Here is a 20,096-nt window from a genome sequence, read left to right as displayed (position 1 = left end):
GCCAATCAGAGGTGAGCTAACTAAACATGGCACGTTCACTGACATTAGGTAAATCTGGAACTGAACAATAAACACTAAAACATCAACAGCATTGTCAATACAATACAGTAACTTTATTTATCCCCGAAGGGAAATTCAATTGTCTGGGGTCTCATCTGTTTACTTTAGAATTAAATAGTCTGATTGCTGATGGTATGAAACATTTTCTAAATCTTTCTGTCCTGCAGTGCAGAGAAAGGAGCCGTCCACCACTGATGTTTTGTTGCTCACTGAGGCAGATATGAAGTGGATGATCCATGTTTGTCAGAATGGCCTCCATCTTTCTAAGAGCACGTCTCTTCACCTCATCCTCCAATGAGTTCAATCTGATTCCAACCACAGAGCCAGCTTTTTTAACCAGTTTGTTCAGATGCTTTGCATCCCTGTTTTTTATACTGCCTCCCCAGCAGACGACAGCATAAAAAATATCGTATCGTGATATATTCATATCAGTCCGTTACAATATTCTGTTATTTTCTTGTAAAATGATTCATAGACGCATGAAAGTCGTTGGTATTTATGATTTTTCCAAAGAACTGATTGATATCGTGACGGCTTTGTTTACATTTTACAACAAAAATCAACTTACGTTGATCCCTAGAAACGGAGCTCTGATATAAGTCGAGGACCCTCTGTACTGCAAAGCCTTATATCACATATGTTCACAAAAAAAGGAGAGGAAAACTTGAAGCTGGCTGCTGTTGCTCCAGGACAAAGCATCTGTCAACACAGCACAGGAGGCAGAAACAGCCAAATGTGGCTTTAAACTGTTGCTCCTTGAACCTTACTGACCCGACCTGCGTTGCCTGACTTCTCTTTCCCAAAGTGAGATCCCACTTGCATAGTCCCCGTTTTCCGAGTGATGATGAAGTCACCCATGCTGTATCTGGAGGCTAAAGATGCCACCTCCTTCTGTGAAGAGATTGTGAATTTTAAACACTAGTGGACCAAGTGCATTGAAGTTAACGAGACTATTCTGAAAAATAATGCAAGAAGGATCTTTCTCCAGTGATGTTTTCTGGTGAGGCTGAAAACTTTGTGAAGTAACCTCGTGTGCATTAAATGTTATGTATTAACTACATGTGACAACAGGGAGCCTGTCATTCAGTCATTGTAAGCTCCGCCCACAACAACTTTGATTGGATTAAACAAATATAAACAAAAGCAGAATAATAGTGTAGTGCAGCCTGACCAAGAGTTGGCCCCACAGAAGCCTGATTCACTGTCTTTAAACCGGTGGGATTACAGGTCAAGAATCAGAAGATGTAGATAAGATCCGTGGAGGAAAATACTTGTCAGGTAGCTTGAAAACTTATGTATTAAGTTAAAATATGTAAATGGCATTCATTTTGAAAACCTTTTTACTTGCTGTATACCTAAAACATTCAGATTTGTTAAATGCAGTGGAGAGCAAGTTAAGTGACTCAACTTTGTGAGTTCAGGTTCAGCCTCCAGTGCAAAAGGCTATTGTTGTGAATTGACAAAAGAAAATAAATCTAATAATCAGCGTTGCTCCTCCTGCTGTGATGATGCTTTCTGAATGACTGCTGCTGGCAGTAATGGTAAATAAGGCAGCGTTATGCACTGCGATTGCTGCAGTGATGGAAATTAAAGCTGCTGCAACACAATGAATGGAGCAGAACACAACACAGCGAGAAGGAACCGTTAAAGACGAGAGATCCTCCTCAGGAAGTCCCAACGCAATCAGAGAGAACCTGGAACATGAAAGCACTACATCGCTGGCATCTAGTTACACGTTTATTATTTTAAACTGTCCCAAAATGTCAATAAAAATCTAGATGAAATGACAAGTAGCAGAAATTGCAGCCAGTTTCTCTTAGGTCCTGTTCAATTTTAATTAACCACTTTTTCAAAATACACATCATGTAATTAAGAAATTCGACTAGATAGAAAACAGAACGTCTGGTATGAGACGGTACAGTTTCAGTGATTGCATGTTCAGGAGGATGACTGTTTCCTGAAGGATCCTTTCAGTCCTTCTTTGGGTGAGGTGATGGACAGGCAGCAGAGCTCTAACGCTGATATGAAAACAATAAAACCAGGATTGAACATGAAGTCTGTGGTGTTTCCTGCGATGGATGATGTTGCTTTGAGGACGTTGTTTGTCCAGATTTCTGTAGAGGAGCTCCACTGCTGGTGCAAAATGTACGAACATCCTTTTAAATTAGTGGCTCTTCCTTGAACCGTTTCTCTGAGCTGCGCTTTGGTCAAGAGTACAAAATATCTAATGAAAGTTCTGTCCTTGGCCCACCTGTTGCTCTACATTTCTGCCTTTGGAGATGGATGCAGACTGACAGGGTTTCAGTTCAAGCAACTTTACCTTTAGTCTAACTGATGTGGGTCTCTGTTTGCTTTTCCACAGGCTTCTGATACTGTATGTGTGTTTGAACTGTGGTTTCGCTGTTGAAGCTCCCTCTAGTTCATTCTGAACTTTTGCAAGGACACAGTTAGTCTCTCCCATGGACCATGGCTAGAAAGCCAATAAGGTCATTATTTCTCAAATTTTTTCCTGCACTTGAATGTTTTAATAGTGCCAGTTTGCTTTTATGAACGTCTGTGTGTTTGAGTGCCGTTCCATGCAGCAACGCCTGCAACAGCATTTTTATTTGCACTTGCGTTTTGTACCTGCCAGCTGCTGATACTAAAACAGCATTCAACATGTAAAATGAGACAAATTCTTCTTTGAATCTGACAGACGAGCTTCATTTCAAACTCATCTACTCAAACTTTATTCAGTGTTTTTCTTGTACTGAGGAATTTTTGGCCTAAACCTAAAAAACATACATAGTTCACTGGAATCAGAAGCTTGAAAATTCAGCGATTTAAAAAAAAAAAAAACAAATGAAGTTGCTCTTGATTATTTGCCCAAATGGATTGTAGCTCTCTAAAAGCTCTCAGCGTCATTATACAGAAGCTCAATCAAGAACCAGCTTAGATTTCAACAGTTTTACCAAGCTAGTCTGGTTTGTTGCTTTAGATTTTCAATGCAAAGAGAAAATGTCCATGAGAAAATATCTGAAATTGTGTTGTTAAATGTGGCACACTTTTATCTCCTGTAGGATAACACATACTGTTGAAGTTGTAAACTGTATTTGTGTTGTGTGAATGCCTTGTAATGTAGTGAGCTGTAGCTGTTGTTGTGTGAGCTCCTACAGTCTCCATCCCTCCTTCTAGTTACACATTAACAGAGTGCAGTTAGATTTTGTCCAGAGTTGAGTTTATCTTCATTCCTCAGCTCTGACTGTTTCTAAGTAAGCTCAGGATGATGTTCGCTGCTCCTTAAACAAACCTGTGTGACCTTAACGTGCTGTGAGATTTGCACTGTGGATAAATACATGGCAGGTGCCACAATACTGGAGGGTACAAGGTGAAAGGGGCCATTTTTTAGATTTTGGATTAGTGTTGTTTGAACAAAAAAACCACACCGACTTACTGAGCAACTCCAGCTGGGTCATCAACATGAGCAGAGCAGCGTTTTCAGTGTCAGTAAGGCAGTCGATCATTTCTAGACAAAACTGTGATTCATTTTTGACTAACTGCAGTGTTACATAGAATATAATTGAATTCCTTTTATTGTCATTGCAGTGTACAGTGGAATTCAGTAGCAGAGTCCTCTCAATGGATTTAGACAATCTGACAAGAGTTCCTCATGAAATAAGTAGAATGAAAGTGTCACCTATGAGAACAATGATGTAGCTGTAAAATTGCACATTGTGGGACATTCTACAAATGTAATGGCTTGTTGTAGTGCAAAAGTTCCATACAAGGTACAGTTACATGATGTGATATTTTCAGACAGTGAATACCAATAGTCACTCAGGTCCAGACAGTTGGTGTCACTGTTTTCCAGAGTTCACTTCAATTTAAACAAGCTGTTTAATGCTGCTAAATCCCTGTGTGTGGTCTGGTTCTTACCTATCGTCCTCTCACAATATTCATGAATAATTTATGGTGTTTGTCATGCTTCTGAGTGATGTGATCCTCTGCTGCTGAACTTTACATTAAGTACAACTGGTTTTGCTGATGATTTTTAGGGGGTTTGAATGGAATGATTGGTATATTGGTGGTACATTGTCGCGATTGTGGGTGCAAGTGAACGACAAACATTATATAACCGGACATTCATAAAGCTTTTTTAATTCTAAAAACTGGTCTGAGGCTGAGTGAACCGTTGCATCCATCACTTACTTTCACTTTCAGTAGAGCCTGTCCAGCTTAATGATTGACTGTTTGATGTTCAACCACAATGCAGTGATTTACCACACCTAGCCTGACATCTTTAGCCTGAAGACTGTTCACTCAGGGGTGTCACCAGGCCTGAAGTTAAATAGAAATACCCATAGTTGTCAGCCTTCTTCCGACTGCAGTTCTTTAACTTACTGTTGATGTGATACTGAATTGTTCTTAGACGTATGGAAGTCCAGTTTTGACTCTTCTTTGACGTTGTCGTGCTGACATGAGATTTTGTTCAACAAGGAGGTGAAAAAGGAGCGTCACAAGACCTCCAACAGCCGATTTTCTTCCTCTTCTGTCGCCGTGGTTACTCCATGTGCCTTTGCTCCCTGCTGTTTCCATGGTGACCAACTGTTTTCTCCCTTCCTCTTTCAGTGTCATCCAGGCTCCGTTACCACTGCCTGTAGACAAGGTAAGAACACAAGTGTGTGTCCTGTTTGTGTTGCTGTCCTGCCGAGTGTGTGTGTGTCTGTTGGTGAGCATTCCACACAAGTATTCTACACACACGCGTGCACACAAACCTACTCTCGTACACACACACACACAGACACACATACGCACAGTGGAATAGTCAGCTGATACAGGAATGCATGGATTGCTGAATGTTTCGTGTGGATCAGGAGACAAAGTTTTTTCACCGTTCTCTCGGTTGGTTTGAGCCTTTAGATACTCTCACGTCTATTTACATGTTTGTCTTGTTTTTAAGTTAAGAGCTGAAACTGGATTTTGATAGTGTGTGTGATCAGCGCAGTAGGATTCATGTTTGCTAGGACAGTGTATGGACGCTGGGGTTGGACCCATAATGTTGTTTTTAGGAAGTTTGCTACTTTCATTCAGTGAAAATGGGCTTCATCTTTGATTATTGAAATGAATATTGGACTGTTCTGATTATGAATTGCACAATATCTCTTGTTTAGCTATAAAGGTTTAAATGTAGCCGGTGTTGGCTGGTACTGCAGAAACAGACCGATGGCAGCGTTAAAACATTGGTGTGAGATCAACTTAAGCCCCGCTGTCCACAACACACCAGGAAACCTGGTTATTAACTATTGGTTCATCCAGTTTCCTGTTGATCACCAGGGATGAGAGCAGCAGTGAACTTGGTCAACTCAAAGCAACGTCTCCCTCCTGTTAGAAACTGGATCACACTTTAATAGAAGCACCTTCAGCTCACATCTGGCTGTGATGGAAGTCCTTTGTGTCAAAGCATTCTCAGTCATTCTCAGTGCAGAAAACCTACTTCATGACATCATCAGCAAATTGACAAATAAACTAGGGATGTACATTTTCAAAGACTTCCTTCACCAAAGTCTCTGCTGACAAACCCTCAGCACCCGGCCTGGGTTAGTGTTTAAAAATCATTTTCTGACATACGTGTCCCTACTGGCACCTAATGTAGTCTTTGATTTTTGTCAACCACATTGGTTATTCTGTGCACCCCTACTAGACCATAAAACAGTCTTGATAATCATCACAATAAATGTAGGAGTCTGTTTTGTTTGGTTGCCTCCTCTGCACTTCATCCTCTGAGGCTGCTGCAGCAGGTTTATCGAGCTAACGCATTTAGGACCAAAACAAACAAAAAAAAAAAACATCACAAGTTGAGGAAGTTGTGATGAAGAGCAGTCACAAAGCATCAGTGATTTTAACTTTTAAAGCTGGATGAACAGCAGGCTGGTGTTTGCATGCAGGTGACGATGCTAAACCGCTAGCACTCTCTTTAGCAACCAAGTTTGCTAACAAGCCTGTTATGTTACACTACTAGCTGTTTGTTACTAATGTATTTTATATTATTATAAATATGTAGCACATAAAATTCAGCAGTCAGTACCTTGGTGCAGCAGCATATTGTGTTGGTCTCCTTTATGCTGTTAAAACTCCTCTGACCCTGTGGTTCATGGACTCAGGATCTCTGGGGATGTCCTGTGGTTCTGTGGGTCTTGTGGGTTGCAGGGTGGGACCTACCTAGATCAGGCAGATCCTGGACCATCCCACACATGCTCAATAAGATCTGTATCTGGAGAGTGTGGAACCTGGGTTAACAGCTGAGCTCTGTCATGTTCCCCGGGCCTCTCCTGAGCAGTTTTTGCGGTTTACACTACACACAATACCAGACTAGACCATAATATTGTAAATTAACCCTGCAATGCAGCACCCACCCATGTCACAACACACAGCTGTTCCATTGTCTTGTATCATTCCATACCATATGGTGGCAGTACCAGGCTGATGGTTTATAATATATATAACTGTAACACTCTGTGCCATGTTAGTGTCCTCTGCTGCCCTGCTCTGCCTCCATCCAGCCCTTGAGAACAGCAGGGCCTCAGTGGAACCTGTGTGAGAAATATGAGCTGGAGCTGTGATTACATCTGAACCACTTCTCTAACATAATTAAGTGTGCTAAAGCAGGATCCCAGGTGTCAGAAGACGCTCACGTCAACGTAAATGCAATCAACGCACTGATAGAATGTGTGTCACTTTTGGACAAGACTAAATAGCAGCCATAGTGTGCTCAAGATCAGAACCCAGGACAGACAGGTCATGCATTACCTCTGCTGAAAACTTTTAGTACTGTTGTAGTCTGACTCACCAGAAGCAGGATGCAGGTCTAAGCCTGTGATTGGCTGCTCATTTCATTCAGTTATTGGCTTCTTACTGTTTTCTTTACTAAGGAAAACCACAACCTTCAGACAGGAATTATTCAGTCTTACGACTTTCTGACTTTGAGTAAATGTTTAGTAAAGGTTAAAAAAGTTACACCTAGTACTCTCCATTAGGTCTGGCAAGCTGAAATGTGAGCAGACATTGCAGTGCTCACAGAAAACAAGGCTGTTCCTCTCGCTGCAAAATGCAGTGGATTAATCCTGGAGGCAGTTGTGAAGCTTTTCTTCTCATGACAGTAACACCTGCGACTGTTGGACAAATGAGAATTTGGTTGGATATTGACCAACCATTTGACCAGTCATATGGACACTGCAGCCCTTTGAACAAGAGAACTCTGTTTTTTTTCCCCAAACATCACATAAAAACAGAAATAAATTGCGCATTTAAGTGGGGTTGTGTGCTGGATTTGCTGTTCTGTTAGGATGGGAACATGTTCAAGGCAGACGACTGCTGTGTCGGTCCAATACTCGGCCTGGAAAATTAATCCATTTCAAATTCCAGTCACATTTTAAACAAGGCTGCAAATGAGGGTATCGAGCATCAGCAACATGAGACCCAGGGTTGAAGCTTTTCATGGTTTCTGGTGTTGTAATGTTCTAGTACATGTTTTAACTTTAAATCACGGTGACTGTTGAGCTGTGTATTAGATATGTTTCAATTGTTCAGCCTCACCCACTACCATTATTAATGAGTGTTATGATCAGATTACTGTAACCGTGAGGTGGCTGTGTGTTTAAATGCATGCATGTGTTAATTCTTTTGTGCATTATACTGTCTGTGTACTGTATGTGTCTGTTGTGTTTACATGAACAGCGAATGCTTTCGACCTCTGTGGTTTTGTATATGTTTGTCCTCCCTGAATTCAAACAAACTCTGAGTTAACTGTTGTCAGTAGGTAACATGGTGTGTTTGTGTGTGTTTTCCAGGTTGCAGCCAACACTCCCAGCATGTATTCTCAGGAACTGTTCCAGCTCTCCCAATATCTACAGGTACTGTGCTGACACCTACTGGTTACACTGTGGAGTTACACTAAAAATTATGAAAAGAGAATTAGAAATTTGACAAATGTGAATAATGCAAATTTCTAATAATGTAAAAATCTTAACTGCTCTAAGCACATGACAGGAGCACCACAGCATGTCTCTTAGTGAAAAATTAATTCATAGAATCAGTACAGACTCGTTATGTAACACAAATTACATCATTCATTAAGCACAGGACAGAATAAAAGCAATCAGCATCACACTACAGGACACAGACCAAAGAAAAAAGAAAATAGATCTGAAGCTCAGGAGCTTCAGATCTATCCTGTTTACTTTGACCTGACTGACTGATAAGTAATTCAGTAATTTAATATCAATTTATGAATGCTTCTTAATTGACCTGCTGAAGGCCAACTTTCTGTCATTCTCACAAATTTGTTTTGCACATTAAAGTCCTGCACATCTGTTGAAAAATATGAACATGGCTATAAGTAGAGAAAACTCAAAAACGACTAATATTGAGTTTGTGAAATTAAAATTATTTTTGCAAAAATAAAACAATGCAATCAACATATACAGATTTTTTTTAAGTGCCTACAAATATTTCTGAAACTATAAAATAATGGTGATGCTACAGACTACACTATTTAACAGTGATGCTCTGTGTAAACACAGCCTGCAGTTCAGCCCAGACATTCCTAAATTTATGTTTGTCGCAGTCGAGTCAATCATGGCTTCTCACATACACAGAAAAAGAGGACAAAAATGTGTTGTTGTTTTTTTTTTTTTTTTTACAGAATTTGCAGCAAATAGGTTATTTTGTCAAATGTTTAAATGAAACATGTAGAATAAAGTAATTTTGATCCACCATCCATCCATCCATCCATCCATCCATCCATCCATCCATCCATCCATCTATCCATCCATCCATCCATCCATCCATCTATCCATCATCCATCCATCTATCCATCCATCCATCTATCTATCTATCTATCTATCTATCCATCCATCCATCCATCCATCCATCCATCATCCATCCATCCATCCATCCATCCATCCATCCATCCATCCATCTGTCTATCCATCCATCTATCCATCCATCATCTATCCATCATCTATCCATCATCCATCCATCCATCCATCCATGTATCATCCATCCATCCATCCATCCATCATCCATCCATCCATCCATCACTGATTGCCTCCTCCCTGTCGTCCTCTCTCTGTCCAGGAGGCCTTACACAGAGAGCAGATGTTGGAGCAGAAGTTAGCCACTCTGCAGCGTCTGTTAGCCACCACACAGGAGGCCTCAGAGAGCAGCTGGCAGGTAGAAATAAACACTTTCATTCTTCTGCCCCAAAACATGCAGAGGAACAAATGCTTTTATACATCTGTAGGAGTGTCCCACTGCAACGCCTGCACTGAAAACCCAATGTAAGGAGGTGGTGCACACACAAAGCTTCCAGACAAAGTTGACTTGTCTCTGCTCTGATGTACATGTTTAATGCTTTGGTATTGTGGCCTCCATCAGGGCGTCATTCTTCTTACTTGTAGGTGGTGAATGTTGGAATTCTGATTTTAATTTAGTATTGCAAACAAAATATAAGTGGAAGACACATCCTTTTTAAGATTTTACTTAAAATCTGTAAAATCCTGATGTAGCTGTTTTCACTTTTGGAGGCACTTGTTCTGTTTAGTAACACGTTGCTGTTTGAGTGTTCAAAAGGCAGCGTGATGAATTTTCCTCTCTTGCTTTGCCATTCCAGGGCTGTTTTTTTCCTTTAATCACACAGATAGTGTTTGTTGGTTGAGTTTTGTGAGCTGAGTGTGTGTCTTCTCCAGGCTCTGATCGATGAGGACCGTCTGCTCTCCAGGCTGGAGGTGATGGGCAGTCAGTTACAGGCTTACTCTAAGGTAATACATGCACACATTAGTATTAATAACTAATACTTGTGCTAATAAATGAATGAAAATGAAGCTCAAATTTGCATTAACTTGCAGTCCCAGACGGAGGAAGGGATCCGTAAAGAGCTGTTGGCTCTTCAGGAGGACAAACACAACTACGAGACTACAGCCAAGGAGTCTCTGAGGAGAGTCCTGCAGGAGAAGATTGAGGTGGTCAGGAAGCTGTCAGAGGTGGAGGTAGGACCGGAAACAATGTACGAAGAATCATTTTAGGACGTGTGGCTTCCTGTCTTTGAAAGCTTTATGCCACTGCCGTCCTGCAGCGTTCGCTCAGTAACACAGAGGACGAGTGCACCCACCTGAAGGAGATGTCTGAGAGGGGTCAGGAGGAGCTGAGGGAGCTCGCCAACAAGTACAACGCTGCCGTCAACGAGATCAAAGAGCTCACTGACAAAATTAAGGTGCCAACACAGACACACAAGATGTTACGATGTGATGCTGAGTGACACAGCATTTAAATGCTGCAGCAAAAATATGTTTTCTACTCTCCATGAAACTTTTATTCTGATTGTTTGTAGAACTATAATCGGTTTGTTACAAAGTAGAATTTCACATACAAAGAATTTGACATGGTGTTTTATTACAGTTAATGCTGACAAGTAGAGACGGATTAAAGATATCAAAAGAAAACAAGTGTTTCAAGCTAATAAACAGTAATTTTTAGAAGGTGAAAAACAGCAAGTGGAGCCAATCCAAGGAATTTTAAGTAATAAAAAGTAATATTCATAGTTACAGCGTACAGGGATATTCAGATTATCTGCTTGAGAATGTGCAAATGTAATCATTTAGTATATAGTGTAAAAATAAGATAAGATACAACTTTATTACTCCCAAAGGAAATTCTTTTGCTAGATATTGCTCAGAAAACAAATGACAAAACATGAGAAATGCAGTGCCTATAAGGAAAGCAATAGGATATAAGTATGATACGGTGCTAAAAATAAAGCAGGTACGCCAAAATGAATGAGCTAAAATAAGGCGAGAATAGAAGCAGTAATAAGTAATACTGAGATAAAGAACTATTGCACATGAAATTGAAATACTGCACCTGAAAAATAATTATTGCATGTTACATTGACATGTAGTTAAAATATCTTTCAACATTTTAAGTAACTTGAAATGTGCAAAGGACATGAATCCTACTGAAAGACTGTGTTGTCAGTGTCTATGGTGGAGAGTTGACAGAAAGATGCAGTGTCACTATGAGGCTGGCTGATGGTTATCATTTTCTTCATTTTTTCTCTATGTACGTTTTCTCTTCATTTTCTGTTTACTCTTCTGATTCTGAGCACTGTCCTCCTTTCTTTCTCCCACTGTCCTCCATTAATCTTCTCCATCCTCATCTTTCTCGTTCTCTCTTCCTCGTTCTCTACTGCTAATTTCCCATTTCCTGGCTTGCTTTCCTTCCTATTCTTCCCTTCCTCTGTCACTGTCCTCCCCCCGTCCAGGCGGCGGAGGGTCGGCAGGAGGAGCTGACCCAGCGGGGGGCGACAGAGAAGAGGGAGTTGGAGCTGCGGATCGAGGAGATGGAGGAGAAGGAGCAGGTTCTCCAGGCTCGCATCGAGGCTCTGCAGGCCGACAACGACTTCACCAACGAGAGGCTCACAGCCCTGCAGGGTAAACACACATACATAGACTCCATCACTTCATATTAATCTCATCAACACTCACCCCAGCTCGAATCAGAACCATTCTTAGCCTAAACCTCACTCATACCTGAACCCTCTGGGAGCTGAGACCTTTGTTTCATTGAACTGGGACCTTGACTCTCTGAACCCAGAAACCCTTCACTTGAATTTGAAAGGCCTGTTGTCTTTATTCATTTGCACAAATTTACATAAATGGGATGTGGCAGAAAACTAAACCTTATGTTCAGTTATTTACAGGAGTTTTTCCTCTGAACTGCTCGCTGTGTTTCCACAGAGCAGAAACAAAACAGAAATAAAACATTTAACTAGTGACATGTATAGGATGTAAAATCACCGTTCCTCACAATGTTTACATGTTGATTATTTTTTTCATTTTTGTAAAATAAATAATTAATGAAACAATTTTATTTTATTTTCCTTTTTATGATTCATGGAATTACAACTTTGTTAGACTGCACACAAGACATTTCTTAGTTCCCTCTATATCTAGCCATGGTTGTGCTTTTTATGTACAGAGTAGGACTTTATATAAGAGTAGAAATGAGCCCACAGAGGGTAAAAAGTTTTTACTACAAACATTACAGGAGCAACAAACAGCCAGTCCTCTATGTGGGGTTCAGGGGGTTCAGAGGGTTCACATTTGAAGCCACAAGCCTCAGGTGAAAATCAGAAACAGAAGTACATTTCGGTTGCTGCCCACATGATAGTTGACCTCCTAATGACACACCTTACTACTGCAGAGAATGTGTATGCCAGCAATCTCAGACATCAGATTAAAAACATTGAATTATTGCTTTATTATTTTGCTTAAAGTGTCCAGTGCCTGGATGGATTCTAATAATATTGCAGTGGCTGAAGAGTGATCTGCTACATGCTTTCATCACAGAGACATTATTAAAAGTATGAAGTGAGTGCTCCTAATGGGACCTCCGAGGGTTAAACCAAGTCTTTGTTAAAAAATGCAAGGCTTTACATGATGGAGTTTTTTGTCCCTAAAAACAGATAGAACAGATAATTAGGTCTGCACAGCCTGACAGATACAACCACACATACACACACACACACACACACACACACACACACACACACGTCCTGGTTTAACTTTTGACACGCTAACTTACTGCATGCCTCCCAGTCAACACCAACCAGGAGTCAGAACACATCTGGGCCAGACTCAGCTGGGATTTCTTTCAGTCAACGCTTCTCTCTTGCTGTTGTTGTTGTTGTTGTTGTTTGCAGTGCGGTTAGAACAGCTCCAAGAGAAAAGCATTAAAGAGAACAACAGTCTGGGTGAGTCCACTGATCTGCTCTGGGACTCATGTCCTCTTTGCCGCCGTTTGTTTATCTCTGGCCACCCATCTCACTTCCTCATCCCGCACTAATGACGCATGACCACTTCTTGCATGATGTCATTGTAAATGTCCTGCTGCTCGCTGCTCTCTCTGTTCATCTGTTGTTTCTGTCTTGTTAAAGGTTGTGTGATGTCTGGCCTTCAGGTGTCCTCTGGTAGCTTCACTTCATTCAGTCCAGATATTTTTCTGAATGCAGAAAGTTGCTCAATATATTTCTGTCATAAGAGAATCAAGTGTCACTTTTTTCTGATTTACACAGTCCCACTGGTGCCTACATGTTTAAAGAAGTCTCCTACTGCTAAGGAGAAAGAAACTAATGCTTTCAAATATTAGTAGATTTTGAAGAAACAAGTACCTACTCTACAAATTTCAACTATGCATGCAAGAGTTGGTTTTAGTTCATTAAAATGCTAGAAGTGGAGACTGAAAAAATCAAAATCACATGAACAAATGCTAAGAGTGCTCTGATCCATTGGATTGTTATCGTTATGAAGAACTTTCTTGGCAGTCACTTCTGTGAAAGACCCTATGTTTACCATTTTCATGTGTTTCAAGGAAAGCCCCCACTAAAAACCTTGAAGCTCATCGGTCACGTCTGGGAGCATGTTGAGTTTACAGAGTTAGTTACCACTGAGGCAGAGAGACCCAGAGTGTTGAGCAGCTCACTCACCAGTCTGTGTTTTTTGCTGCATATTTCTTGCCTTGCACTTTATTTCCAGTAGTGCTTTGTCTCCTTTAAAGGCAACAAAAACAGAGGGCTGACTGAGTTTAAACAACATTTTGGCCTCTTTTGGCTGCAGTTTTCATAGTCTACAGCAGGGGTCCCCAAACTTTTTCCTGTGAGGGCCACATAACTTTTCCCTTCTCTGATTGGGGGCCGGGGTCAGTTTGTAACAGAAAAAGTGTGACGATCACAGGGGTGCCTAAACGTAAACATTCATTGTTTTCCAGAAAGCCACACATAACCAAATATTAATAACCCTTTCCGGGATCTTCACAGAAAAAAAGCCAGGAAATAAATAATACACTATTAATGAAATAAATAACTGTAGACTCTACAGTTACAATAAATCTATAAAGCTTTGTTCCGTCTATAGGAATTCATATTTGCTGCCTCCAGGAAATATATTGCTGTAATTTTCTCTCTTGATAATATTTATTTTATGCAATTTTATTCATTTTATTCCACTGAATAGTTGCATTTGTTAGACTCTAAACTGTTCCCAGTAACCAAATGAATGCTGCTGTGGTTTAAGAGAAAGGGAATATATAGTATAATAATATGGTACACATGTACGCATACGCGTACAATGCACTCATAATGCAGGTCAAGACACCTGTCTGTACAATACGAGAAGTTTGTTTCTACGTCATGAGTTGGCCAAAGTGCTGTACGTTTTATAGGACAGGCAACAGCAGAAATAAGGACAAAAACACTGTCCCTTTGGCTTCCATCAGAGTTAAAGTCACTCTACGGCTCACAATACTATACTGATACAACATTTACATTTTTTTGTTTATTTGACCTCGTGTCTCAAAAAGTCTAGAGAGAAATTTCACCATTTCAGAATTTAGAAAAAAAAATATTTGGAGTCCGTGTAAAGCAGGAAAAGTGTGAATTTGTCACACAGCAGCAAACTGTTATTGATGAAGTATTAAAGTATGTTTCCAAATGGTGACTGACTGCTTTCAGCCCAGATGGACTGTAGTAACTGTGCTAATGGGCCTGAGTATGTTTTAACAAATGAAATGATTATATGTGAAATCACAAACTAGATGCAGAACATGTTTGGCCCTCTGCAGTTGTGGATCAAATTACCTGCTGTGATAAACTAAACACACAAGGCAGCCCACACTCATAGGCAGACACAGACTGCCAGTGATGCTCCAGATGTTGGGGTTAGGGTGAGAGGAGGAAGTTTGTCAATCTAACTGCTGTAAAATGGTCACCACAGATGCTGGTGTTGGCTCATCAGGTGGATTTTAGGAAACTTAAATGAGGCTGAACTGCTCTGCAAGTTCTAGCATCCATTGAAAATACATTTGTATAGCTAGCTACCAAACTGTGGACTGTAGTAGGTGTAGGAACTGAAGAGCCCCTGATGCCAACATGCTCTATTTTTTCAGTGTTAGCAGGAGGTCAAGCAGAATGTGACTGCTGTGCTCCACAACACAGAATGATGACAGTCTAACTTCACATCCCAGTCCTGTGCAGCTCAGTCTCTACACATTTTCAGCAGTTTGTTTTCTGTCAGTCAAAACACATCTCTGTAAAATCTTTACATGGACTTTAAAGCAGTTTCTTTTCTAGTGTTTGTGGATGAGAAGGTGTACGTGACGTGCAGCTTAAACTGTGTTAGAATGAAGCTGCCTGGATCAGTACCGGTCTGACCTCTGGGTGCTGCTTTCAGAGGCAGCTTGTCTTGGGGTCGTGGTCTGTCGGGTCTGAACGGGGCTGCTTGGATGGTCTGGGTTCTTTCCATGGTTTCCAAACTGTCCACTGCTTTGTGTTTGTTCTTCTGGGGAAAAGAAGGCTGTGGTCACTGATTGACCTTGTGGTGATTAAATGATGACACTGAATGCTGCAGATGACTGTCTCACTGCACACCTCTCCACTGTAGCCACTCTGTGAAGGAACCTGGTGTCATTAGACTCTTCTCAACATGTGTCTGGCTGCCTGGTAAAATCTGGATCGTATATATCTGATCTGGTCACATGACAGATGTCAACATTGTCTCCCACGAACCCGTAGAGGAGCCTGTGGAGGACAAACAGAGCCTGCAGACACCTGAGGGCCAGGAAGAAGACGAGGATGAGGAGGATACAGACACCGATGATGGTGCAGTTGGTGAAGAGGAAGATATTGATGGTAGTTAGTTTGATTCCTACCAGATTGTTACTGTTGATGACTACAGCTTCTATACATCACTGTTCTTTAACCATCTGAACCCCGAGCAGTTCATGAGTGCCTTTAGAAAAGTCCTGCTCCTGTATGGAAACGGCACAGCTACTGCTGGACGTACAGAAAACTCAGAATAACAGCGTTACAATTCAATAACTACAAAAGTGAAAAAAGAACTGGAATAAACACAAGAACGTTTTTCCAAGCGCTCACGCTGTTATTAATACTGGAAAAATGGTGCCTCTGCATACTATTGATAATTTACAGCCTGCAATACACTGGAAAAGCTCCAGAGTTTTTGTTACAGTTCATCCGTGGAGTGCATCAGTTTTAGTTTATCACTGAATCTTGTTTGTGGTAAGGATTTATTTTTAATACATTTTTAAATGAGACAAGTAGAATAAAGTAATTTTGATGAAATGTCCTGATTTTCTGATTCAGACTGGTTGTTTCTGGTCTGAACGACATGCTGCAGATGTTCAGTTCTACCTTTATACAGTTCCTGGTTCTGATAAGTTGTGTAGCTTTGGTAAATTAAATCAAATGAATAGCTTCTGTGCAGTATAACATGAAAAAAGACAAAAACAAAAGCACTATTTAAAAAAAAAAAATCTGTTTGCAAATATTGAAATCAACACAGCAGTGTGTAGATGTTTTAATGCTTTCACGTATGTAACCCCTACACATTGGCTCTTGATCAGTTCTACAGAGATATTTCACTGTGCTGAATGTATCTCCAACAACTTGCTCCTCTGATCACCACTTTTAGCCCTGATGCATTTATATTACTGATCAACTTTACTGTGTTTCCTTTTAGTCTTCTGTTGGTAAACATAGTCTGCATTTCAACCACAGTCTTAAAACTGTTGTTACATGACTGTTGACCAAACAGTCACATTTTTTTGTCTGTGCTTAGGAATGCAGATTTTCTTGTTTTTTCTAGCTTTATCTTAAACACACATAGGATAAAATAGTTTAGATGAAATCCCATATTATGAAGCTCAGTTTAGGCTGTTTTTTTGACACATAATGTGAGTCAGGGCTGCCGATAAGTTGAAATTCCAAGGATTCTTCTAGTTTTTACAGTTTCTGACTCTAATAAATCCTGTAAATTTGGATTTAATTTTTTTAATATATTTTTTGCATTTTAACACGCCAGGGGGTTTTGAGCTTTATAGGGTTAACAGGTTTTACTTTTCAAAATACAAGCTAGGTAAGCAAGATCCATTTAAAACAATTCTGCTATTAAATAATAAATAGCATCAAATGATACGAAACTCCAACCTGTTAAATAAGATGATATAACAGAAGACATTACCCCTGGGATTGTGATCCTGGGGTTATTTGACTTGAGCTGTTCTTTACTGCGTAAATTTCAAATCCAGACAAGTATTTGTTTTATCCTAAGATGTTATCATCTGATTTAATTTCACACTTTCATTTTTTATCAGCTGTTTTAGTGCACATTGGGCAACAGAATTCTCTGCTTTGGAAATATCTACTTAAAACCATGCAGATTTTCTTTTCAAGGGTTGCTTGACTTAAATACTGACATTATAAAAACTTCATGCTGCTCATCAAGTGTTATTTTACTGAGCGGTCTTTTTAGGTGTATTGTGGTGGGTTGAGGCTTTGTTTGATTTAAACTTCCTTCTTATTTTCTCCATAGACAGTGTTCAGTCTTCATTTCTCCTTTAGTTTGGCAGTGTAAGGGTTGAGCAGCTCTGTAGCTGGTGCATGGTGAGATGGGGGGATTTTCCAGAAAGAGCTGAGTTTAAACTATTGGTCCTCTTAAGTAAGCATTCTGAGGGGAGACTTCTGTTTGTCTGCTGTCTGCCTGTCCACATCCTGTCTGATGTTAACGTTGTGATCTCTGTTTAGCTCTGATTTTTCTGTCAGTTTTATGGCTTTGTATCGAGCAGCTGTCTGTCCGTGTAGTTCTCGTATCTCGCTGTAATTCGTTACTGCTATCGTGCTTCCTCCCCGCTTCTGTCTGTCTGTCATGACTTCTGTCTTTGGCTCTTCTCGCCTCCTTTAATACACATTTGGGTATTAAGATCCGCTTCTGAACTGGATCCTGTTTCAGGTTTAGAGGAGCTGAGTGCTCACAACACAAGATGCTTTTTGATTCTGCTTATCTAATCCAGAAAGTCAGATTTAACCTTCCGCTCTTCAGTGTCCGTTGACTTGGTTTTACATGCATCAACAGATGTGTGTAAGGTGATAACAGTCCAAAGAAGAAGCTAATCAAATATAGACTTCTGTTTTTTCACAAAAATATTCCTAAAAATTACACTTGGCAACTGCCACATGTTTTTTGCCACCATCCAGTCCATTCTGACACTGATGAGCAGAATCAATCAAATCTGAGATCAGTACCCAGCTCCAGTCTGATAGTCGTCATAGTAACGTCAGTTCTCTGTGTTTCTGTCAGACAACTGTCATGTTAACAACAGCGGAGGAGACTCGACTAGAATCCAGCAGTTGATTGAGTGTCCGCGTGAGTACAAGCATCCATTCCAGTTGTACACAGAAACACTTTGGATATTAATTCCACGGCTGTAGTGGCCCATCGATGCAAAGGAAAAAACAATCTGCGAAGTAAGATTGGAAAAAATAAAAGAGAAATCATGGCAAGTTAAATTGTAATGAGGTAATCATCAGAATTTGTCAAACATAACGAAGTAAAAAATTTAATTCCATGCGATCAATATTCTCATTGAATATCCCATTTTCTCCTAATTAAAGCTGCAGAATTTTGTACTAAGAATTTGATTCTGATTATAATAGACTTACCATGATTATTTTATTTTTTCTCATTCTTAAGATGCTGAACAGATTTTATTTTTCTCACTGATAATTGCTGCTGTACGTCAACAAAGCTTTTGCTCTGGAGGAACCTTCTGTAACTCGTAAACTGATACATTTCATTGATCAAGGTTTTTTAAATCCAGATAGATGGATGAAGAGTCTTCTGATGACTGGCTGAGTTCCAAAATGTTCACAAAGATGCTACATTGAGATCTTGACAGAACTAGATTTTAAATCCAGAATATCCAATATGCCAGTATTTAAATACGTAAAATCGTATGTCTGTTTGCAACATTGCTCAAAAACAGAGTAACGGATTTGGATGAATTTTTCAGGGAAGGTCAGAAATGACACAAGGACCACCTGATTAGATTTTGGCTGTGATGCGGCTTATAGTCTGGATCCAGGGATTTGTTAAAGATTTCAGCGGTTGGAAATGATACGACTGAGCAGCCTTGGCGGAGTACTGTTCTCTGAGTGCTTTTGTAGTTCCTTCAGTGACCAGAGGAGGCAGTCACTTCTGTGTTAGCCAGCAGAGCATTGTGGGAGTTAGTAAAGGTGCACTATGATAGACTTGTAAGGTTTAGTGACCTCAGGCCAGTGGATGTGTTAAATACAGTGAGAACAAAGGCTTGTTAGTCGTGTCTTAGAAGCCCAGCTCATTAATATGGACATAAGCAAAGACTTGGGCTCAGTTCAGAGACCGAAATGATGCGCTAAGCTTTCTACAGGTGGTCTAGAGGTAAGCTATAACCTGCTACATGTGTCAAGATACATGATAAATAGATTTTTTTTAAAAATTGTTTTTACAGTGTAGGTAGCTAATAAATGCAGCTTTTGTCTTAAATCTGTTAAAGCTGTCACACTTAGCTTTGTGCAGATAAAAGTTTAATGTGGTTCTGGCCATCTGAAGTGTTGCGCTGCAGACTTTACTTCATGCCATGTGTTTGCTTTCTTAGTTGAACTCTTTGTGGTTTAGGGAGCAAAGGTTTGCTACAGAGGTTTTGATACACTTCTTTTGGTGTGTCCTGGTTTCCTACTGGAGGTGTTTACTTCTCAGTCAGTTCTCGTTGAACTTCCTGTCTCAAAGAATTGGGGTTTTCTGGTGCTTTGTGTTCTTTTTTCTGCAGATGTTTGCGATCCTTTTAAACACTGCTGACATTCCTGCTTTGACCTTTTTAAACAGATCTTTCCATATTTTCCCTGCATGCTGCTGCTGTAGGTTTTCTCCAGATTAATTGGCTGATCTTCTTGTTTATATCGTGTTTTTGTGCGCACCCTTTTCTTGGTTGGTTCTTTTTATGTAATCACCTCACATTGAAACAATTTTTCAGCAACTTTTAGCAAATAAAACACTAACCCCGTTAGCACTCATACCTGAAGCTGTTTAAATAGCCGCTCTCTCTCCTTTCTGCTACTCCGATCTTTGTCTGAATTCACACCCTGCTCACTTTTCTATAAAAGCTGCTATCCT

General features: G+C 40.2%; 1 protein-coding gene across 15 annotated transcripts in view; it reads left to right on the top strand.

The window, feature by feature from the left end:
* The window catches only part of slmapa (sarcolemma associated protein a), a 75,922-nt gene that overhangs the window by 35,782 nt on the left and 20,044 nt on the right, over positions 1–20,096 (top strand). For 3 of the 15 annotated variants that reach the window (XM_023281082.3, XM_023281083.3, XM_023281093.3), the window contains 10 exons: positions 4,669–4,705; positions 7,887–7,949; positions 9,175–9,270; positions 9,786–9,857; positions 9,945–10,085; positions 10,172–10,309; positions 11,357–11,525; positions 12,797–12,847; positions 15,632–15,781; positions 18,246–18,311. In XM_023281082.3, the coding sequence (XP_023136850.2) occupies positions 4,669–4,705; positions 7,887–7,949; positions 9,175–9,270; positions 9,786–9,857; positions 9,945–10,085; positions 10,172–10,309; positions 11,357–11,525; positions 12,797–12,847; positions 15,632–15,781; positions 18,246–18,311 (983 nt within the window). The remainder of the gene's footprint in view (positions 1–4,668; positions 4,706–7,886; positions 7,950–9,174; positions 9,271–9,785; positions 9,858–9,944; positions 10,086–10,171; positions 10,310–11,356; positions 11,526–12,796; positions 12,848–15,631; positions 15,782–18,245; positions 18,312–20,096) is intronic. The other 12 variants (XM_023281089.3, XM_035953243.2, XM_023281090.3 and 9 more) reach the window with 9 other exon arrangements.

Source organism: Amphiprion ocellaris, chromosome 5, assembly GCF_022539595.1.
Source record: "Amphiprion ocellaris isolate individual 3 ecotype Okinawa chromosome 5, ASM2253959v1, whole genome shotgun sequence".
Classification (NCBI taxonomy): Eukaryota; Metazoa; Chordata; class Actinopteri; family Pomacentridae; genus Amphiprion; species Amphiprion ocellaris.
The sequence above is the reverse complement of the archived record's forward strand: the minus strand, read 5'-3'. Positions and strand labels throughout refer to the sequence as shown.